This window comes from Amblyraja radiata, chromosome 22 (assembly GCF_010909765.2).
Source record: "Amblyraja radiata isolate CabotCenter1 chromosome 22, sAmbRad1.1.pri, whole genome shotgun sequence".
Lineage (NCBI taxonomy): Eukaryota > Metazoa > Chordata > Chondrichthyes > Rajiformes > Rajidae > Amblyraja > Amblyraja radiata.
In genome coordinates, this window is record NC_045977.1 from 6,340,171 (window position 1) to 6,356,285 (window position 16,115).

Consider the following 16,115-nt stretch of genomic DNA (forward strand, 5'->3'; position numbering starts at 1 on the left):
TGCTCTCAGGCATGACACCAGGTTTTGGTGACATGTACCAGCTCTTCGACAAAGAGTCATGGAGCTCTACCGCACAAAAACAGGACTTTTGCCCACCTTGTCCAAGCCGACCAAGTTGCCTAACAGAGCTAGTTCAACTTGCCTCCCCCTGACTCGTATCCCTCTGAACCATTTCCTATCCATGTACCCATTCAAATGTCTTTTAAATATCATAATTTTTATCTTCCTCCACCACTTTGGCAGCTCTTGGCATCTGTGTGGACAAATTTTCCCCACCAGTCCTTTTCAAACATTTCCCCTCTCACGTTAAATGGATTCCTTCCACTTTTACACTTTCTCACCCCATGGAAAAGACTGGAGATGTACCCCTTATTGCCCCGCATGGTTTTATAAGCATCTATATGGTCATCCCTCAACCTCTTGCTCTCCAGGTTAAAAGATCTAACCTCCAATGTAGCTCAAAGTCTCCAGACCCAAAACCTCCTTGTAAATCTTTTTTATTTGCATATTTTGAAGACCTCCTTCCTGTAGCGGGGCAACTAGTACCATACACAATAATTCAAATGTGTCCATACCGATATCTGTAACATGACGGTCAAACGCCTGTGTCGGAACCTCCAAATGTAATAAACACGCTTCAAGGACACTGAACATAAACGCTTTGGTTTATTCCTCCGCCATTCCTTTACATCCTGGCAACATGTGTCCTGTGACCTTTCTGACTCATAGTAACACGTGATATGTTTAAATACAACCTCAGTTACCTGACATCCCTCCCTTAGCAAACAAAAAGGATATCTGCATCATCACATTGTAAATTGAACATTCCAACACCATTTAGGATATGGCATTAGTTGCATCGATAATGCATCATTTTCACTTGTCAATACATCTCACATCTAAAACACTCACAGTCATCTTCAGCTTTGAAGTGACCCTTACCATGTCCTTGTCCTCCGGTTCCACCAGTTCATCATCTTGATTCTGGTTTCTCATAGTCTCCTCCTCAGACTTGTGCATTCTTGGCTCATCAATTTGGTGGTTTTGAGTCTGATCCCCCACAGTCTCAACTTCAGTTTGCAGTGTCCCTGTACAATCACAATGGTGATACTTTTCAAAAGGTATTGGTTGATATAGACAGCAGGACGGTGGCCGTGGAATTCAGAATCCGCTAAGGAGCGTGTAACAACTCACCTGCCTGTAGCGGCAGATTTTTATATCGTTCAAGAGATTACTCCCTCTAGCTGCTAAATGGACTGCATGGTTAAGGGGAATATCTTTATACGCATGCGAGCTCTCCGTCAGAGACCTTCAGAGCTTCTTCACAGATAAGTCTTCAAAAACACAGTCTTTTGATTAATAAATTCTTTATTGTTGATGAAAAACAATAAGGTAAATCCAAACTTCTTCCGACTCGTTGCTATAATCTTCATCAAACTCCAGCTTTATGCTTTAAACATTAGAAAATTCCTTGTGTCTCAGTTACACTTCGCACGGTCAATGAGGGCGTGGTCATCGCTGGCCGTGAGGGCGAAAAGCCGTGGGGGCTATGCCGCAATGAGGATGAGGGCCGCTGCGGTGAGCACGGAAGCCCAGGGCGTGGGCCTGGGTGGAGCCGCCACAGGTGCAGATCTTGGTGGTAATAGCAAATATTCAAACTAGAACTTTGAAGGCCGAAGTGGAGAAGGGTTCCATGGGTCAGTCGGTCCTAGGTGATGGACGAAGGCTGTTCTGAAGGGATGGGCGATGGCCTCCGTTGCCCTCAGCCGATCGAAAGGGTGTCGGGTTCAGATCCCCAAATGCGGAGTGGTGGAGATGGGCGCCTCGCGGTGTCCAGTAGGGTAACGCAAACGATCCCGGTGAAGCCGACAGGAGCTCTTCCTCTCTCGCTAGTTTGAGTCCTTCCCAGCCACGCACATCAGGGGGAAATGTAATGTGGCCTTATTGAATGAGACGGAGAAGCTGAGCGAATACCTGGATAGAGAGGACTGCTTCTACTACTCACTGGTGTTCGCCCCCTTGCAAAAGCGTTGATCGTTGACCAGGGCGACATAAGATAGATACAAAATGCTGGAGTAACTTAGAAGGGCCTCGACCCGAAACGTCATCCATTCCTTCTGTCCAGAAATGCTGCCTGTCCCACTAAGTTACTCCAGCATTTTGTGTTTATCTTCGATTTAAACCGGCATCTGCAGTTCCTTCCTACACATGGCGACATAAGAGTTGGGCCCAAGTACCAGGCCAACAGCTTGTACTTGATACTCTGACCCATTGAAGGCAAATGTGCCAGATGCTGCCTTCACTACCCTGTCTCCTTGTATCACCACCTGCATGAAACTATGTACCTGAGCCTACTTACCAAAAGACAACACCTCCCATTTATCTGACTTAATCTCCATTTGTCATTCCTTGGCTATTGGCCTCGTTGATCAAGATCCCATTGTAATCTTTTTTTTATTATACAAACACTTTTATTCAAAAAAGAAAAAGAAACATACAGAGTATTAACCCAATCAAAGGCTGCCTATGTTGACAGTTTACAAACAAGCGACCATCAAATTAACATAACGCCAACTTTATCAACAAAACACTCGACCTCCCATGGCGACCAGCATTCACGGAAGGCCTCCAAAGTCCCCGTGGACACCGCATGATCCCTCTCCAGGGACATGCGGGCACGGACGTAGGCCAGGAAAAGGGGCAGGCAGCCAACCCAGGTGCGGCCGTCGACTACCCGCTGCCTGGACCCACAAATGGCCATCTTGGCCAGGCCCAGGAGCAGACGGACAGGGAGATCCCCCTCCCTCCCTCCCCCCTTCCCTCCCTCCCTCCCTCCCTCTGTACCAGGTGCCCAAATATCAGGAGTAATCTTAGAGAATCTTTTTATATTGTCCAACATAGCAGCAATTTTAACTGCCAACCTACTAACCTGTCACCTACATTCACATCCAGGTAGTTAATATAAATAACTAACAACAGTGTATCGAACACGGATTCTGATGGCACACTACTTGTTGCAGGGCACAAGGCAATCTAAGGAGCACTCCACTGCCACATTCTCTGCCTCCTACCTCCAAGCCAGTTCTGAATCCAATTGGCTAGCTCACCCGAGATTCCATGTGATCTAACCTCCTAGACCAGCCTACCTCGCAGTACCTTTGCAAAAGGCCTTATTAAAACCCACGTAAACTATGGCCCTTGCTCTGCACTTATCACTTTTCTTGATCACTTCAAAAAACTCCCATGGTTAAAGCTATGCTGACTATCTGTAATCAGTCCATGTTTTTCAAATGCACGTAAATCCTTTCTCTCAGAATCCCCTCATATAACTTACTCACCATTGAGTTTAAACTCACTGATTTGACTCCTAATCTTTTTTTTACATCCTTTCTTAAATAGATCCATAACATCAGCCACCTTCTGGCACCTCACTCATGAGACAAAAATCACTGACAAGGTCCCAGCAATTTCTTCCCTAGCTTCCCACGACTTGAAACACTTGTCTATCTTAGTGTTTTAAAAACTTCAGCACCTTCTTTTCTGCAGTGTGGCCCCTCTTCAAGACATGAAGAACTGAAATTTTGAATGTTGATTCTTGTGCCCTTCTATTCCTTTTCCGTCTTATAGCTCCCTGACTGGAATCCATTCTTCTAACTTAAGCCCCATTGCACATGCTTCCTCTTCCCATTCTTTAGTTTAGTTAAGTTTATTATTGTTATGTGCGCTGAGGTGCAGTGAAAAGTTTTTTTTTTTTGCGTTCTTTCCAGTCAATGAAAAGACTGTACATGATTGCAAGTGTGTAGTTAGAGTTTGAGTTTATTTTATTGTCACGTGTACCGAAGTACAGGAAAATCTTTTGTGTGTGCTGACCAGTCAGCGGATAGACAATACATGATTCCAATCGAGCCATCCACAGTGTACAGATACATAATAAATGGAATAATCTGAATAACGTTTAGTGCAAGATAAAGCCCAGTGAAGTCCGATCAAAGATATTTCGAGTGTCTCCAATGAGGTAGATAGTAGTTCAGGACTGCTATCTAGTTGCTGGAAGGATGGTTCAGTTGCCTGATAACAGCTGGGAAGAAACTGTCCTTGAAGCTGGAAGTGTGCATTTTTACACTTCTATACCTTTTGCCCAATGGGAGAGGGTAGAAGAGGGAGTGGCCTGGATATGACTCTTCCTTCATTATACTGGTGGCCTTGCCAAGACAGTGTGAAGTGTAGATGGAGTCAATTGAAGGGAGAATGGTGTCTATGATGGTCTGGGCTACGCCCACAATTTTCTGCAATTTCTTGTGCTCTTGGATGGAGCTATTTTCAGACTATGCTGTGATTCATCCCATTAAACTGGTTTCTACGACGCATCTGTAGAAGTTCAGCGGGTGAGGCAGCATCTATGGAGCGAAGGAATAGGTGACGTTTCGGATGGAGACCCTTCTACAGACAAAGACTGAAGAAGGGTCTCGACCCGAAACGTCACTGCCTCACACCTAACTGCCTCACATAGAAACATAGAAACATAGAAAATAGGTGCAGGAGTAGGCCATTCGGCCCCTCGAGCCTGCACCGCCATTCGATATGATCATGGCTGATCATCCAACTCAGTATCCCATCCCTGTCTGCTCTCCATACCCCCTGATCCCTTTAGCCACAAGGGCCACATCTAACTCCCTCTTAAATATAGCCAATGAACTGGCCTCAACTACCTTCTGTGTGCTGTGTGCTGTGTGCTCACCCGCTGAGTTTCTCCAGCATTTTTATCTACCTTCGATTTTCCCAGCATCTGCAGTTCCTTCTTAAACATCTGTAGTAGTTGGTGAGTGTAATTGGGGACATGTCGAACTTCCTAAGCCTTCTAAGGAAGTAAAGGTATTGGTGTGCTTTCTTTGGCATCTAGCCATATCAAAGCAATGTACTTTGATATGGCTGGTCCAGGACAAGTGGCTGGTGATATTTACTCCTAAGAACTTGAAGCTTTCAACCATCTCTACTTTAACGCCGGTATGTGTATCACGTTGCCTTCGAAAGTCAACCACAATCTCCTTTGTCTTGCTGACTCACCATTGTGCGTTTTAGTCATTTAGCAATCCAGATTTCCCTATCTGCCTCTCCAATCTTCTGTCTTACAGTGTGATTAAAGTGAAATCCATCCAACATTTTGCAGAATTATCCAAGCCAAAATCAGTGGAAATGGAATTTAGAATTCAGTTTTTCTCTTTATATTTGCGTATGTGATAAAGAATTTTGTTGGAAAAAGGAAGTGGAAAGGGGATAAATGGAATGCATTCCATTGGGCAGTAAGTGATTTTCTGCTCTAGTTGTTTGAGCATTAATTTAAAGCTGTATTTATGGTTGAATAAGATGAAATAATTCAAATTCCTTGACAAATTTTAACTGAATGGCACGGTAGGTCTTGTAGAAAGGAGCTCTGGTTAGTTTGCATGTGAAGTTCTGCATTCCTGGCACCTCGTATGAAAAGGTATGTATCCTCAATTGAACCCATCGCAGATTCACTAAACAATTACAATCTACTAAATCCACAGCTCGCTGAAATCCAGTGTGTTGTCATGCGCCTAAGTGCAAGTCCACAAAACTGCAACATCATAATTTTGTTTATTTTAGAGTATAGATAAAAATGTGTGTTTTTAAAATCCAAGATTAGGTATTTACCATCAGAATGTTAACCTTTTACATTCATGACATTTAGTCTGTCACTTCCCTGTTGCACAGATCTTGTTTGAAATGTCAGATTACTGATGGCAAGTTATCTGTTGAGGGATAAATACAGTACAGGTGCACAACCTTTTATCCGGAGTTCCGGAAACCGAAAAGCTCCGAAAACCGGACATTTTTTCCAGGATGCCGTCTGCACACCAAAGCTCGCGTTTGGCGCCAAACTTGACCCGAAGCGACCCACGGTCAACCCAGGTCTGTACTACTGTAGCGGCTGCCTCCTCCCCGGAGACCGGGGAGACACTTAAACATCTGTAAATCATTGCTTAAATTAGTTACTTAATTATTAGTGGAGCGGCGCTCCAAATCCAGCGCGGCCCGCGGCCGGACGCCCGCAGCCCCAGCTCCGCGATGTTGTGTGTCGGCGGCCACAGCGCTCCGGAGCTTACAGCACGGCGACCCGGTAAGGCATTGCCCGCTCCCCGCTGTTATCCCAGCGCTGCGACGCCGCCGACTCCCAACATCGTGGAGCTGGGGCTGCGGGCGTCCGGCCGCGGGCGGCGCTGAATTTGGAGCGCCGCGCAGCCAGGGGTAGAGTTGCCGAGGTCGGAGCTCCAACCGGCGCCGCCCGCGGCCAGACGCCCGCAGCCCCAGCTCCGCGATGTTGGGAGTCGGCGGCCACAACGCTCCAGAGCTTACTGCACGGCGACCCGGTAAGGCATTGCCCGCTCCCCGCCTCTCCGACCAGGTAGGGGACTAAGAATTAAAGTTTCCCCCTTCACCCCCCCCACCACATAAAATCCCTCCAAACTAACTGACTAACATTTAAGCAATGATTTATAATGATTCCCCGGTCTCCGGGGAGGAGGCAGCCGCTCCAGACTTTTCAAGCCGCCCGCGCTACCTACCTAATCTACGCTAAAAATCTTCCATTCGGAAATCCGAAAAATTCCGAAATCCGAGAAGTGTCTGGTCCCAAGGCTTTCGGATAAAAGGTTGTGCACGTGTAGTTGAATTTTACTATTTGGTATTTACAAGTTATTTCAGATACAGTTTTATTGCAATAGTTGGGTATCACATGAGGCACAATGGCTCAGTTACTGGACTAATATCCAGAAGTGTGGAAAATTATTCCAAAGAATGAGTTCAAATTCACCTGGATTTCTATCAAATTTAAATTAATTACATCAACTTGGAATAAAAAAACATTGTGTCATGAATGACAGAACTGAATTGTTGTAAAAACCTCTCTGGTTCACATGGCCTCAAAGGGAGGACCTATGGTCTCCTTTACTAGTATGGCTTGTATGTAACTCTAGAGCAACCAATGATGTCCACCTATGAACTACTGTCTACCTCATTGGTGACCCTCGGACTATCCTTGATCAGACTTTGCTGGCTTTACCTTGCACTAAATGTTATTCCCTTATCATGTATCTATACACTGTAAATGGCGCGATCGTAGTCATGTATTGTCTTACCGCTGACTGGATTACACGCAATAAAAGCTTTGCACTGTACCTCAGTCTCCGGATCTGGGGCAATCAGGAATGAACATTAAATGCTAATTTTACTAGCGATGATCACATGTACTGAATGAATATGAACAAGTGTAGACATATCAAATAATTTTGCTGATATTTTCTCATTATTAGTTGTGAATGATATTAAAGATCAACAACAGTTTGATCTATTCTGCACAATATTGTCCTGTAGTGCAGAATATGGAAAGTTAAATGAAAAGAACCCAATGCCACATACACATGTCAATCTTTGTTTTCATTTCGACTGGATTTTCTTTTAATTTAACTGTATGGGTTCCAATAATAACAATGTTATTTTCTTCACCGTACTGGATATTTTCATGTGATGGAATGAATGTGAAGATACATGTTGTGGCTTAAAATAAAACAACATTAATGTAGGCTGTATCATGTATGTTGTCACCTTTTGGAGTCCATCATGTGTATGTGATGAGAATTATTCCACAATAGATGGATGTAATCAAATATTCTACATAAGCTTTTAAGGTGGTAATTTTGCTCCATCTCAGCAGCTATTAACATCGAACAGTACAGCACAGGAACAGACCCTTCAGTCTATATTGTCCGTGCCAAATGTGATGCGGATAAACTAATCTCCTTTGGCTGTACGTGATCCATGTCCCTCTTTTCCCCATCATATCCAGGTGCCTATCCAAACACCTCTTAAATACCATTAACGTATCTGCCTACATATCTGTAATGTTTGAGACCACGTAAGGCCCTGTTGTGACTAGCACAAAGAAAACACGTCCGACATCTTGTAAATAAGATTTATTCTGAACAACCCACGGAAACTTCTCGAAGGTCACCTGATCTCGATCACGAGGCACAGGCATTTATATTAAAGGGGCACTGGCATTTATATTACATATACATCACATCTCCCCCTTTACTTTAATTACAATTCTCCCCCTTCCCTTAAATTACCTTACATCTCCCCCTTCAACGTTGGTCAAAATTAATAACTTGATCCTTTTATAGTTTGCACACAGCGCTCTATCTGCCCGTTGCTCTGTGGATATATGGGACTTGAGGTGAGATGGGCAAATTCCCAGTCATCCTGTAACCTACGGAACTCAGCACAGACAAATTGTCTCGTGTTGTCTGTCATCACCAAGTCTGTCATCACCAGGTCAGCAAACATGCCCGCCATCTCGCGTATCATCGAATGTGACGTCATGTCTGTCAGTAGCGCTATTTCTGGGTACTTGGAGTAATAGTCCACTACAAGCAAATGGTCAACTCCATGCAGATGGAAGATGTCTGCGCCGACCTTAGATCAAGGTCTGCTGGGGATGAAGTGTGGTTGGAGCGGCTCGCTTGCTTGTGCTTTCCTGGTCGCCTGGCATATCGAGCAATTTCCCACTGTGTCCTCAATCTGTGCGTTCATTCCTGGCCACATAAATAAATTGCGGACTCGTTGTTTCATTTTCATTACTCCCAGATGTGATTCATGTAGCGCGTTCAGCATCTGCCTCCGCATGCTTTGGGGGACTACGATTCGGTTTTCCCTCAAGACTAATCCATCAACTTCAACCAGCTCATCATGGTATGTATGAAACGGAGTCAAGTTCGAGGGCAGATCACGCCTGTTACTAGACCAACCCTTCCTTATATACTCGCACAACTGTGTTAGGGTTCGATCTTTTTTTATTTCAGCTTTGAACTGCGCAAGGCGCTCGTCTGACATGTGTAGGATGGCTTCTACAGCATCTATCACGTTTGGCAGTGCGGTGTACTCTTCCGCAGGCGTGTTTGCACTGGGCAGCCGGCTCAGGGCATCGGGGACAAACATTTCATGTCCCGGCTTCCACCGTATTTCCAGGGCGTACCGTAGCGGGTGCATTCGCGTGCGCTGGAGTCTGGGGCTTAATTTGGGTAGCGGCTTGGCGAGCAAGCCTACTAATGGTTTGTGGTCAGTAAAGATTACTGTGCACTGACCGACAATGAAGCCATGAAACTTTCTGCATGCGTACAATATGGAGCACAGCTCCTTCTCTATAGTTGCATAGTTGCGCTCGGCATGATCCGTAGACAACAGGTCTCTCGTCTTGCATCAGGACCGCTCCAAATCCGTTGTTGGAAGCATCTGTGGCAATTGTGACACTTCTGACACCATGTAATGTTTGAGACCATGTAAGGCCCTGTTGTGACTAGCACAAAGAAAACACGTCCGACATCTTGTAAGTAAGGTTTATTCTGAACAACCCACGGAAACCTCTCGAAGGTCACCTGATCTCGATCACGAGGCACAGGCATTTATATTAAAGGGGCACTGGCATTTATATTACAAATACATCACAATATCAATTCCATTATCTCCAGCTGGTTATTGAAAGGCCAATTGCGTAATCGCATTAGAGTTTTGCACCTTTCTTACTTTTGAGGTCAACCCATATTGCCTGGGTGGGAGAACTCTCCATAATGTCCTCTCCGAGTGCCGCCGTAACATTCTCCCAGATTAGTAGAGTAATGCCCCTGTCCCACTTAGGAAACCTGAATGGAAACCTCTGGAGACTTTGCGCCCCACCCAAGGTTTCCGTGCGGTTCCCGGAGGTTTTTGTCAGTCGAAAGTGGTTTCCGCTTCTTCTATGTTCCAGCGATTATTTAAAAAAATTAAAAACCGGCCGCGACTAAAAATAGGTTTCCGTTTTAAAAATTGGTAATTTTTTAGTTGAAGCTGGTTGCAATGCTAGTTGAAGGTGGTTGCCGGAGGTTGCAGATGGTTGCATCCGAAATATTAAAACTCTGAAATGTTGAGTTGCCAGTGTTGTCTTTCTCGCAAACAAATTTCCATAATGGCCATCACATCATAGTTCCAAGCACTGATCCATTAAATTAAATAAAATAACTTAATTTCATCAAATAAAACACTACACATTTGTAAATAATTTTAAGAAGCAAAAAAAGGTTAAATGATTTGCAGTTACATAATTGATAGGATTGTTTTATCTGTAAGAAGGAACTGCAGATGCTGATTTAAACCGAAGATAGACACAAAAACCTGGAGTAACTCAGCAGGACAGACAACATATCTGGAGAAAAGGAATAGAAACATAGAAAATAGATGCAGGAGTAGGCCATTCAGCCCTTTGAGCCAGCAACGTAATTCAATATGATCATGGCAGATCATCCAAAATCAGTACTCTATTCCTGCTTTCTCCCCATATCCCTAGATTCCGTTAGCCTTAAGAGCTATATTGAACTCTTTCTTGAATACATCAAGTGAATTGGCCTCCACTGCCTCCTGTGGCAGAGAATTCCACAGATTCACAAGGCACTGGGTGAAAATAGGTGATGTTTGGGTTGAGACCCTTCTTCAGTCTGAAGTTACTCAGATTTTTGTATCTTATCATCGGATTCTCTTATCTGTTGTTTATTTTTATGAAATAAAAATTATTATTGAACTTGAAGTTATGTGATGTCAAATCGATTAGTGGTGTTGCCGTCATTTAAAACCAGAATTTCAGGCGTTAAGATTTCAGAATTTAGTCTGACGTAATGAATCTGAGATTCGGAATTTCAACAAATAACTTCAGATGAATAGAAAAATTCCCTAGCATTCAAACTTTGTATAATCTTATCCTATAACTTGCTGAAATTTCTAAGATTAGTGGAAATAGGTACCTTTATTAATTTTTAAAAGAAAGTGTGATTTGGTGTTCCTTCAAAAATGAATTAAATAGAACATTCAGGGATAGTAATATTTTTTAAATAATGAAGCTGTCTAAATATTTAATGGATCTGTCTCTATGTTAAAATGCATCTCCACATCGGATGTCAGGATGCAGATATAAAATAAAAGCCAGTTATCTAAAGTGTTCAAGAGCACATATGATAGAATAAGAGTGAGCAGTAAGTAGAGAAAACAATTGGAAAGGTGAACTTAAAAAAAAGTTTTGTTTGATGTCATAAGAGATGAACTTTTTCAAAATATTTATTTATATTTTTGCTTTACAGAAAACACTTGAAGATTAAATAAAATTGTCCAATTAACATTTTTCATGTTTTTGAAAATTTCAGACCTCTTGTGGAAAATATTTCCATTGCACAAATGTCCAGCTGGAATACCCTGCAAGTTTTGAATGATAATGATAGTTCTGATATCCTGTTTCCAGTTGTTGCTGTAGGTTCCTGTTCGCAGTCTGGTAAGTGTGTGAAAACAGCAGTGATTTATGCTGATTCTTTATTAGCTTGGAGCTCCCTCTGGTGCTTCATTAATGTATGATCACCTGTTCATGATCAGGCAGTACATCCTGTATTTCTTTACATGATGCATCATTTTCCTTTTTTAAAGAATAATCCCCCCCCCCCCCCTAAGCATTTTCTTTCATCCTCATTGTCTTGTCTACTTTGAGTGTCTTTCTTGTGGTTGTCATCATTAGCTAAATTGAAATAGTGTAACATGCCGAAGCCAAGCTTTTCTCCTCCTTAAGCAAAATGATCAGTTAGTAACAACCATCCACTAAATTCAACTGAATTGTTATAGTATACAATTGTTATAATATACAAAGTGACAAATAAAGAATATTTTTCTCAACTAAGGCATAATTATTAGATACTCTCCCTAGGGGGAGGGTGGGGGGGAAAGGGAGGGGGAGAGGAGAGGGGGAGTGGAGGAGGGGCGGAGGAGGGGGGGGGGCAGCGTTCGCGGAGGGCCTCCAGGATCCCCGTGGACACAGCGTGTTCCCTCTCCGTGGAGGCGCGGGCATGGGCCCGGAGGAGGGGCGGGCGGTCGACCCCGGTGCGGCCGTTGGCTGTCCGCTGCCTGGACCTGCGGGTGGCTGTCTTAGGCGAGCCCAGGAGCAGACGGACAGGGAGATCCCCCCCATACCTCCCGGTCCTCCCCCCTCTCTACCGGGTGCCCAGGTGTCAGGAGTGTGGTGCTGTAATGTAGCCAGGGCTTGGGGAGCGGCCCCTTCGGATGGTCGAGTGGGGGCTGCGGCCTCTCACACTGCACATGGAGGTGGGGCGCGGTCTCTTCCTCGCAGCGGAAGAGCAGTGCCAAGCAGGCTGCACGCGCAGCTGGCCGCGAGGAGCAGAGGCAGCTCATGGAAAACAGTGCCCCTGCGTGTTGAAAATGCTGAGCAGCTTGCCGTGAGGAGCAAAGGCATTGTGGCGTCATCCAGCTCGTTAGATTTTAAAAATGTCAGATTGGTGAATAATTTTAGTAAAAATCTTGGGAAATAATGAATCAAATTTACAGATAAGGGGATTTTTAAAATCATGAGATAAATCTCTACGTAAAAACTTCATCGTTACCGCGTCGGGTTTTCGAGGAGGTGAATCAAAGAAAAAGTTTAAACAAGCGAACATCCCCACAAGTAAACATCCAAGATCTGAGTTTTATATTATGCTACACTAAGTGGGACCTGTTGGGTCCCAGCATCACACGGGAGGGCTGGTCCCTCAACGCAATATTCCACCTCTCCACTAATTCCAATATTGGTGGATAGTGGGGGGGGGGCTTTCTGGAGCGCTAGTATGGGTGTTGTGCGTTGAAGGGACTGGTTTCCAGAGGGCTAATATGGACATTGTGGATCGAATAGATTATTGGGCTGGCGGCTCAGTCACTCAAGCCTGTTGTGCTGGCCGCTCACTCACTCACGGCTGGTTGGTTTGCAGTTGACTCGCGGCTATTCCTTGAAATTCCATTTCAAGCAGGGTGCAAGAGCACCAAATTCAAGTGCAGTTTCATACCATTGCAAGCAGGGTGCAAGGCCACTAAAGACAGCGAGTCGTGACCTCTCCCTCCCCCATCTTGCAGAGACTGAGCCACGCCCACACTTCTGGGTTTTATAGTCCCTCCCCCCTCCCACCAGGAAGGGCGTGGCCTTCATGGCGTGATTGACAAGAGAGAGAATCTCAACATTTTTTAAACACTAATAACTCTTTTATTTTTCATCAATGGGAAAAATCCTCGGCACCTGATGGGCGGAGGGGGACTCTGAGTAAGATGGCCAAAAATTAGGCAAGGCAGCTCTAATTGCGCAAGGCAGCTCGCTTTAGCACTTTCAAAACCAAAGGCAAGGCAGCTTGTTTTAGCACTTTCAAAACCAAAGGCAAGGCAGCTTGCATTAGCACTTTCAAAACTAAAGGCAAGGCAGCTTGCTTTAGCACTATCAAAACCAAAGGCAACACAGCTTGCTTTAGCACTTTCAAAACCAAAGGCAACACAGCTTTAGCACTGTCAAACCAAAACACACTATTGCATTTTCAAACTACATTTTCAAACCACATTAAGGGCACTGACAGGTCAGTAAAACCACTCACAGTTTAGTAGACATGTGGTCAGTGTTATTCACAGCTCAGACTGAGAATTGTGGCCTCTCGCTCCCCCATCTTGCAGAGAACTGAGGCACCTCCACACTTCCAGGTTTTATAGTCCCTCCGGAAGGGGCGTGGCCTTCAGGAGAGAGAATCTCAACATTTTTTAAACACTAATAACTCTTTTATTTTTCATCTATGGGAAAAATGCTCGCTCCCCCATCTTGCAGAGAATGTGCACCCCTCTCCAATCAGGGGCGGAAATCGCTATCAAGACATGGGGGGACACAATTTCATGGCGGCCGCGCATATGCGCGCACAACCACACATACGCGAGGCTTCGGAGGCTTCAGCCGTGGGCCCTGTGGACTGTGGACGATATCATCGGGACCTGATTGGTGACCGACTTGGAACTCCAGTAACAGCAGCGTTGTCCGCCCCGAATCGTGGGGCTTGAATCGGCCCGTTCGTGGGGCCTTTCATCGCACAGCGCGGCTTAAAATCGGCTGGTGGGGCTTCACCATTGGGAGCCTTGATCGCCACGATGCAGTAGATTGATTTTAAGCTGCGCGGGGCGATGAAACGCCCCGCGAACGGGCCAATTCAGCTCTTAGAAAGTGTCTGATATCCGCTTGAATCTTTCAAAAGCTACAATGTGATAAATAACACTTAAACAAATAAAACTGAAGCAAATAAAGGCAAGCAGATGAACCAACCTTGGAAGGAGGGGGGGGGGGGAGAGAGAGAGATAGAGAGAGAGAGAGAGAGAGAGAGAGAGAGAGATGGTAACAAAATATTCATTAACGTGAGGGACTTACCTGCAAGCCAGCCAGGAAACCCGTTCGACCGGATTCCTTAATGACCTGACCTGTTAAAATCCGATACCCATTTAAATCTTTCCCATCCACCAATACATCCAATTAATTCAAATGGTAATTGTTCCCATATCAGACAGCTTTGGAAGGTCAAAACACAATTGGTGACACATAGTGTTAATACGGTATTAATAGACGCATTTAACAAGCGCTTAACAGTGACACCACCACTGTCTCGCGGAAAGCAGAGATTTTAATAGTTTTTTTTCCACCGAATTTCAAAATCCGTATTACAAAACATGGAGGGGATTGTCCCCCACCTCTCAAAACATGAGAGGTTGCATCCCCCCCCCCCCCAGGATTTTCGCCCCTGCCGATCACAACTTAACACCCACTTGCAGCGACTCCAGTCTGCAAATACTGAACCCTCGTCCACTACCCACCTCCTCCATGCTGCCCAACATCAGCCTGGCCACTTCTCCATCACCAACAATAGAAATTGAGATGGAGAGGCTATTTGGACGACAGAAAAGCCGGAAATCTCCAGAACCGAACAATGTTTCCCCCTCTACCCTCAAGCTCTGTGCCAAACAACTGACTCCGGTCTACACATACATTTTCAACCAGTCCCTGCAAACCTGTACTGTCCCTGCCAGTTCCAAAGTCTCCACTATTGTCCCTGAAACCAAAAAGACAAGGTTACTGGTCTTAATGACTACAGGCCTGTCGCACTGACCTCTGTAAGTGATGAAGACCCTTGAAAGACGTGCTGGCCCAGCTGAAAAATATTACATACCTCCTGCTGGACCCCCTGCAGTTTGCATACCGGGCCAATAGATCAGTGGATGACGCAATGAACCTAGGCCTGCACTTCATCCTCCAGCAGCCAGGGGACCTGTGCCAGGGGACCTATGCAAGGATTTTGTTTGTGGATTTTAGCTCTGCATTCAACACCATTGTGCCAGAGCTACTATACTCCAAACTCTCCCAGTTGATTGTGCCTGAATCCCTCTGTCAGTGAATCACCAACTCCCTGACAAACAGGAAGCAGCATGTGAAGCTGGGAAAGCACATCTCGGACCCACAGACCCTCAGCATAGGAGCACCGCAAAGCTGCTTGCTCTCCCCTCTCCTTTACTCTCTCTACACCAATGACTGCACCTCCACAGACTCCTCTGTCAAGCTTCTCAAGTTTGCGGATGGCATAACCCTGATTGGACTGATCCAGGATGGGGAGGAATCCGCCTGCAGACAGGAAGTGACACAGCTGGCGTCATGATGCCTTTGTAACAACCTGGAGCTCAATGCTCTTAAGACAGTGGAATTGATAGTAGACTAGGAGAGCTCTCCTTCCCCTCCCCCTATTCACCATCAACAAGACCACAGTCACATCTGTGGAGTCTTTTAAGTTCCTTGGAACCATAATCTCCAAGGACCTTATATGGGAGGCCGCCATCGACTCCACAGTCAAAAAGGCACAACAGAGGATGTACTTCCTGGGGCAGCTGAGAAAACACAATCTGCCACAGGCAATGATGGTCCAATTGTATACTGCCATCGTAGAGTCTGTCCTAACCTTCTCCATCATGGTCTGGTTTGGCTCAGCCACCAAGCACGACATCCAGAGGCTGCAGCGAATCGTTCGATCAGCTGAGAAGGTTGTTGGCTGCAACCTTCCCCCCCCATTGACAAACTGTACACTGAAAGGGCCAAGACACGAGCGGGTAAGATCATCTCTGACCCCTCTCATCCTGGCCACAAACACTTTGAATCACTTCCCTCTGGAAGGCAACTCCGGGCCATCAAAGCTGCT

General features: G+C 45.3%; 1 protein-coding gene and 1 long non-coding RNA gene across 2 annotated transcripts in view; both read left to right on the forward strand.

Annotated features, from left to right (window-relative positions):
• snx29 (sorting nexin 29) overlaps positions 1 to 16,115 on the forward strand; it is a 679,392-nt gene that overhangs the window by 75,776 nt on the left and 587,501 nt on the right. Inside the window, exon 9 of the mRNA XM_033040302.1 lies at positions 11,244 to 11,368. Coding sequence (XP_032896193.1) covers positions 11,244 to 11,368 — 125 coding nt within the window. The remainder of the gene's footprint in view (positions 1 to 11,243; positions 11,369 to 16,115) is intronic.
• LOC116985530 lies at positions 1,561 to 6,042 on the forward strand. Its single transcript, XR_004415295.1, has 3 exons — positions 1,561 to 1,697; positions 4,864 to 4,866; positions 6,032 to 6,042. It is a non-coding gene; the product is annotated as an uncharacterized LOC116985530 (long non-coding RNA).